At 50.2% G+C, this 7,172-nt stretch overlaps 1 protein-coding gene across 1 annotated transcript; it reads right to left on the reverse strand.

The window, feature by feature from the left end:
* Positions 1-1,104: 1,104 nt before the first annotated feature.
* Positions 1,105-2,656, reverse strand: RASSF10 (Ras association domain family member 10; the record flags this gene model as incomplete). Its single annotated transcript, XM_079788511.1, has 1 exon — positions 1,105-2,656. The coding sequence occupies one exon, from the start codon at positions 2,654-2,656 to the stop codon at positions 1,148-1,150; it is 1,509 nt and encodes a 502-aa protein (XP_079644637.1). The 3' UTR covers positions 1,105-1,147.
* Between the last annotated feature and the right edge of the window lie 4,516 nt (positions 2,657-7,172).

Raw genomic sequence — 7,172 nt, forward strand, 5'->3', positions numbered from 1 at the left:
TAGTGAATCCTGGCATTCACACTATCAGTTTGGAAAAGTTACTGTTCTCCTACCAAAAATACTGAAGTTAGACTTGGGTTTGGGTGAAATCTTTTAAGGTCATGGTTAGTTTTGATCATAGAGCTCAGTTCAAAAGCTGAACACTGACAAAGATCTTTGCTTTCAAGTCTTAGTTTCAATGGGAGTGCTCATTTAACAGCAAGTTTAGCTGTACTTAACTTGAATTCTGGAACTTCCCTTTTATTTTTTTCTGAAATAACAGTGATTAAGTTAATGAAATGGCAATATGAATGAAAGGAAAACACACAAATCTTTGCAGGAGCAAATCCCAAAGACCCAGATTAAATTTTAACCAAGAATTATGTCTGCCAGGAATCTGTATCTCAGAAGAGATATGTTTGGTTTTTGTAATAATAAAAAGTTATTTTGGAAAAGGGATCCCATTTTAACAAATACTGTATTTACTAGGAGGAAATATGGGGTTAGACTTCGGTACAATTTAGTCTTTGAAAGAAAATAACAGGCAAACAGCTTAGCGGATGGATAATTCCCAGATCTGCAGAAATGTAAACAGCCAGGATTTTAGTGCCTATGGGTTTTGTAAAAGATGTTAAGTACGGCTGAGACCAACACCAGTGTGTCCTCTTTGGCTAGTTTTAACACGTTCACAGTCACAATTAACATTCAAGGAATTTCCTTTTCATCCAAGTGTTTCTTTTAAAAGCACTTTATGCTACAACCTAAAATTCTAGCTGCCATCAGTCCTTCCCATACAGAAGAGTGGTGAAATGTCCACAACACCCCTTTTTCTGTTTTTGCAAATGGGCTCGGACCACGTCAGTTTCCCTGGGGTGTTTGTTTTCCAGCATGAGGGGTTCTCACCTCCTCCCTCTCTCCCTCCCTCCCTTTCCCTGAAAGAGCTTGGACTGGAGGCACTGGTCCTGCACCCTCCTCCACACTCACCCCCGGCCACAGGAGGCCGCTACCAGGCAGCCCTCCGGAGCCCTTCCCGGCCCAGTCGGAGGCCTGCTGCCCCGCAGGAGCTCCGGGCCCACCCCCAGCCTGGGTTCACCTCCCGGGCCGGCCAGGCCAGGGCTTGCTACAGGAAAGGGGAAGAAAGCATACGTGTCCCTCCTGACCCCTCCTCCTATACAAGGGATTCGCACACGGGCACCGAGTCTGAGTCCTGGCTGTGCATGGAGCTCAGCCCCGTGTCCGAGTCCTCGTCGTTGCCAGGACAGCTTTTGGCCAGTCCGCGGGCCTGGTCCACCCACACCTCAGCGCCGGGCTGAGGCCGGGAGTCCCGCGAGGGTCCACCAGAGCCCGTAGTCCCATCAGGTGCTACCGTCAACTCCAACGTGTGCAAAGTCTGGAGGAGGCCCTGCAGCTCGCGCTCCTTGCTGTCCCACTGCTGCTGGCTGTAATCCAAGTCCGACTTGAGGGCCTCCAGGTCCGTGTTGAGCCGGAGCCCGATGTAGAGGCTGGTGCTGAGCTGCGTCCTGACTCGCTCCTGCTCCAGCAGCAGCTCGCCGTCCAGGCTGCCATCGGGCTCCGGGGCCTCCTCCCGCGCCGCGAGCTCCTCCTGGCGCCGGCGCATCCACCTCTGGTTCAGCTCCTCCTGAATCTCGGCCGAGAGGCGCTCCAGCAACTCCTCCTGCTGGGCCCGCTGCTCCTGCAGCTTCAATAGGTCATCACAGCGCTGGGCCAGCTCCTCCAGCGCCACTGCCTGCACCTGGCCGTCCAGGGGGGGCGCCGCCGCCGCCATAGCCACCGCCTCGGGCTCGGGCTCCTCTCTCGGGCTGGGCCCGTCGAGCTCGATGCCTGCGTCCAGCAAGTACGTGTCCTGCACATAGTTGACTCCGTGCCGCCGCATGCGGTCCAGGTGCACCTTGGCTTCGTAGCGATCGATTTCGCGGTCCAGCTCCCTGAGCCGCTGCACCTGCTGGCGGATGGTGTGGTCCTGGGAAAGCACCAGATGCACCAGCGTCTCCATACGCTCCACCGACACGCTGTCAGCGGCCCGCGGCGACGACGAGCAGGACGAGGCGGTGGACGATGAAGTGGACGAACAGGGCGACGCCGGCTGCTGCTGGCGACGGCGGTTGAGCTTGGCCAGCTTGCGGAAAGCCTTGCGCACCACCCGCCGCTGCTTCTCCTGGGTCAGGGCCAGGCTGGGCCGCGCCGGGGCGCCCCGGGCCGAGCAGGGGCGCTCGCGGCTGAGCACCACGCGCGCCTCGGCGCTGCGCGGACCTGCGTTGGGCAGCGATGCCTCGCTGCGCACCAGGACGAAGCGCACATTCTCCTGCTCGTCGCCCCAGGCGGCCCAGAGGCGCAAGATGCGCGTCTTGTTGGGCAGGATGCGCTCAAAGCCGCGCCATTTCTCTACGATGCAGTAGCACTGCGGAGGACCGCAGAGCAAGCCCGGCGGCAGCATGTCCTCGTCGTCCTCATCCAGGGGTTCCGGCAGCTCCCCGGGGCCTGGCGGGTCACTGGCCGCCCCCCGCCGCCGGCCCCGCCGCTGCTTCCGTCGCCGCCGCCAGCCGTCTTCCAACAGCACTCGCACCACGTCTGAGCAAGTGGTGCGACGAGAGAGCCCGGACACCAACTTCTCTTCCTGGCAGATCCACACCGATATCTTCTTCTCCGAAGGGTCCATGGCACCACCTGGACGCAGGTGGCGGGCAGCCCGGCAGCTCTGGGATAGGACAGGAGCCCGAGACCCTCGCCCCCGTCAGCACGGACCCTTCTCAGCTGTGCACCGGGGCAAGGGCGGGCGTGGGCTGGAGAGGCTGCAGCTGGGACCGGCCGGACGGCGCGTGCTCCCAGGGCCGTGCGCCCGGGATCCCACCGCTCTGGCTCTGCCCAGGGTTGCTGGGGCCTCCCTCCAGGTTTTGCTCCTCCCCACATGGCTCCTCCCCCTCCCGCCCTCAGTGCCCAGAGAGCCGCGATCCCGGGAGGCGCAGCGCCCAGACCCGCCCCTCTACGGCGTGCTGTGCTGTTTGAGTTAGGAGGTTTAGTCCCCCCCTCTGCAAACACGCCGTTCGTTTGCGCGTGGGCTCGAGAGAGGGTCCCCTCCGCTGCAGAGCCTGGAGCCCGTGCCCAGGCGGGATCAGCTCTGTGTCTTCCCACGGCCTACCCGCTCCTCTCCTAGTGTCTAGGACTCGCCCGACAAATGTTGACCTGACTTTCCCACCCTCCCAGACACGGTTTCTGGCCCCTCGTGGCAGCGCCATCTGAGGAATGCCCCTTGCGCGGACAGGGAAACCAAGGCAGTCAGTGTCTCTAGCAGAGACTCTGTAACCGCACTGGCTGACTTCCAGCCGAGAACTCTAAATGCTGCCTTAAGTAGTTACATATTTAAGGAGAACAAAATGGACAGTGTAATTCATGGGAAGGACAGGGATATGGTGGGCAATTTCGTGGTTGTAGGAACATCATAGAGTGCACTTACACCATCCTAGATTGCATAACTTTCTACACACCTAGGCTGTATAGCCTATTGCTCCTAGGCTACAAACTTGTACAGCTTGTTACTGTACTAAATACTGTAGGTAATTGTAACAGTGGTGTTTGTGTATCTAAACATATCTAAACATACAAAGGTACAGTAAAAATAAGGTATAAACGGTATTTTTTAAATGATACACCTGTATAGGGCACTTACCATGAATGGAGCATGCAGGACTAAGTTGCTCTGGGTGGGTCAGTGAAAGGTGGGCAAATATGAAGGCCTAGGACATTATTGTCGTCAGGTGAACAATTCGTAAACTAGTAAATGCATCCTCTGATGGGAATCGAAAATGCTCTCCCAAAAACAAGTAGGGAGGCCCGCTTATATAGAGAAAGTGCCTGACCTGGCTCCTGATTGGTCCATTTTTATGCAAATGAGGAATCCAAATTTGCTTAGTTTGATTGGTCCAAATAGCACTGTCCTGATTGGTCATCAACACCTGTTCTGATTGGTCATTGTGAAGTTGCTCTGATTGGTCAGTAAAGATGCAAATGAGGCTATAGCTGTGTAGTTCTGATTGGACAGGGCAGGTCTCAGCTCATTGGTTGAAAGATGATTCCAGGAACACCTTTATAAGGTTTGGCTTGCAGGACAGGAACACAATGCAGAAGGCTGGCAGGTCAGTCTGCAGCTTTCCTCTGAAATGAAGCATGTGTCCGAGGCCCTGGTCAGCAATGGCTGCTAGACTCTGATTCTGAATTTAAGCCCAAGGTATGTTCCTTCTCAATGTCAACACTGTACACTACTGTAGACTTTAGAAACACTGTACACTTAGGCTACACTAAATTTATAAAACAACATGAGAGTACATCAAGCACAAGAGAAAATGATACAATCAAGAGACTTGGTAAACATGAGGTGTATGATGCTGCTGTAAGTGTAACACGGCATACTGTTTTACAGAAGACTTTTTTAAATAAGTAGAATGACTAAACTACAAAATAATGATTAAAAGCATAATATAGTAAATATGTAAACCTGCCACACAGTTGTTTATTATCATTATCAAGTATTATGTACTGCACATCATTGTATGTGCTATATTTTTGACTTAAAAAAAAAAATCCTCACCCGAGGATATTTCCCCATTATTTTTAGAGAGATTGGGAAGGGCGAGGGGAGAGAGAAACAACATCTACTGGTTGCCTCCAGCACAGGATCGAGCCTGAAACTGAAGTACGATCCCTTGACTTGAATCAAGTCCAACCTCCCAGCAGAGCTTGTACACCCTCAGGATCTGACGTCAGCTTTACTCTCAGCCTGTACACTCCAGCCACCCCTTGTTCACACTGTTCTCTCTGATCTAAGCTACTCCCCTCATGCAGCCTAAGAAACATCCCTAAATCCCACCCTCTGAAGTTGGATCAAATTGAAAGTCAAAGTGCAGATGGTTGCCTCCCATATAGGAGCTTAATATCCTTTCTCATCTACTATTCCTGATGCCTAATGGAGAGCACATAGATTCAGTCAGTGCCCTGAGCCAGAAAAACACACAAGCTTCATCACAGGAGAAAATATACAAAAATATATTTATAACCTGGGGGGATGCATTCATAAACGGGACATAAACATGCAAAATTCATAAAAGAAAGGATCAATAAATATGTCCAGCTCAAAATGTAAACCTTCTTACTGAAAAAATACACAAGGATATCCTGTACAATTTTAAAAATCTGAATAATAACCCAGGAGGAAATATTTGCAGCATAAATACCAAAAGATTAGGATTTGAGATGTATAAAGAACTCCCAAAATTTAGTTTTAAAAAGTATCAGGCAACACTATGTAAAATGGGTGAAGAGTAGATTGCCAGTAGATGATAAAGAGGAAACAAATGGCCAAGAAACATGAAATAATGCTCCACTGGACCAGAAATCAGGAAAATATAAATGTAAGTGAATCAAGATGCCATTTTTCTGCCAGCAGATTGGCAGCATTAAAAAAATATATAATAACATCATTGGCCAAGATGAAGGGATATATCCTCTCATACACCACTGGTGTAAATCAATATATCTACTTTGGTAATGTCTATTAAAAATAAAAATGTGCATACTCCACATCTCAGCAATTTCACTTTATAGTATCTACCTTAGGAAAACACCTGTGTGCTCAGAAGGCATGAAAGGTGTGTGCACGAAACCATTTTTGTTTTAGCAAAACAATGGATGCAATAAAAGAGTCCAATAATAAGTGGATGGCTGGTAGACTGGGGTACATCCACAATCTGAAGTCCTGGCAGCTCTTAAAGCCAGTAAATTAGATTTATATATATAGGCAATAATAAACCTCAAAGATGCATTGTTCAGTGCAAAAGGCAAGTTTCAGAGTGATGTGTATGATGGGATCCCATCTCTCTTTAAAAACATATACACAAAGCATCCTATATAATAAAAGGCTAATATACAAATCAACCAAACGGCGGAACGACCAGTCGCTATGATGCGCACTGACCACCAGGGGGCAGACACTCAGTGCAGGAGCTGTCCCCTGGTGGTCAGTGTGCTCCCACAGGGGGAGCGCTGCTCAGCCAGAAGCCCTGAGCTGGGCTCACAGCAGGCGAGCACAGCAGCAGTAGCGGGAGCCTCCCCTGCCTCTGCGGCAGCACTAAGGATGTCCCACTCATGGCTTAGGCCCACTCCCTGCCTAAGCCATCAGTGGGACATCCCCCAATGGCTCCCGGACTGTGAGAGGGTGCAGGCTGGGCTGAGGGACCTCTCCAAGTGCATGAATTTCGTGCACCGGGCCTCTAGTACAGTGGTTCTCAATCTTTCTAATGCCGAAACCCTTTAATACAGTTCCTCAAGTTGTGGTGACCCCCAACCATAAAATTATTTCCGTTGCTACTTCATAACTGTAATTTTGCTACTGTTATGAATCGTAATGTAAATATCTGTGTTTTCCGATGGTCTTAGGCTCTACAGCAGCGGTTCTCAACCTGTGTGTCTCGACCCACAGGTTGAGAATCGCTAGCAGGGTCGCCTAAGACCATCGGAAAACACAGATATTTACATTACGATTCATAACAGTAGCAAAATTACAGTTATGAAGTAGCAACGGAAATAATTTTATGGTTGGGGGTCACCACAACTTGAGGAACTGTATTAAAGGGTTTCGGCATTAGAAAGATTGAGAACCACTGCTCTAGTATATACATAAAGCCACACTGTACGTTTTCTAGGGGTACAGATCTGAGTGTGCCGGCATAGAGCAAGGTATCGAAGAATATTCACCAAATCGAAAGCAGTGAATCCCTCCTGGAAGAATAAGGCATTTGCAGAGGGAGAGGCTCACGGAGGAAGTTAGCTTCATCTGCAATGATTTTACAAGACGGATTTAGTCACATATTACTTAATTATGCAATTACAGTGTATGATTTTCAAAAGGGAAAGGGTGTGGGTTGGGATCACTAAGTTCTGGTTCTCCTGTAGACCTCCCCTTCTGCGGACGCCGCCCCAGGATAAGTGGCATCTCTGCTCCCTGTCATCTGAAGGAACATCTATAATCCACTTCTGTATTCCAAAGGGTTGTGAAGGTTAAGTGTGCTACTGGCTGAGGAGGAGTCTGGTTGAGTATCTGGTTTAAAGAATGTTCTTCTCACTGGAGCTTTTCTTGCTCTTGCGGGTGAGCTTTTAAGAAGACAACCCAGTCCTCACAGTGG

Source organism: Cnephaeus nilssonii (assembly GCF_951640355.1).
Source record: "Cnephaeus nilssonii genome assembly, chromosome: 13".
Lineage (NCBI taxonomy): Eukaryota > Metazoa > Chordata > Mammalia > Chiroptera > Vespertilionidae > Cnephaeus > Cnephaeus nilssonii.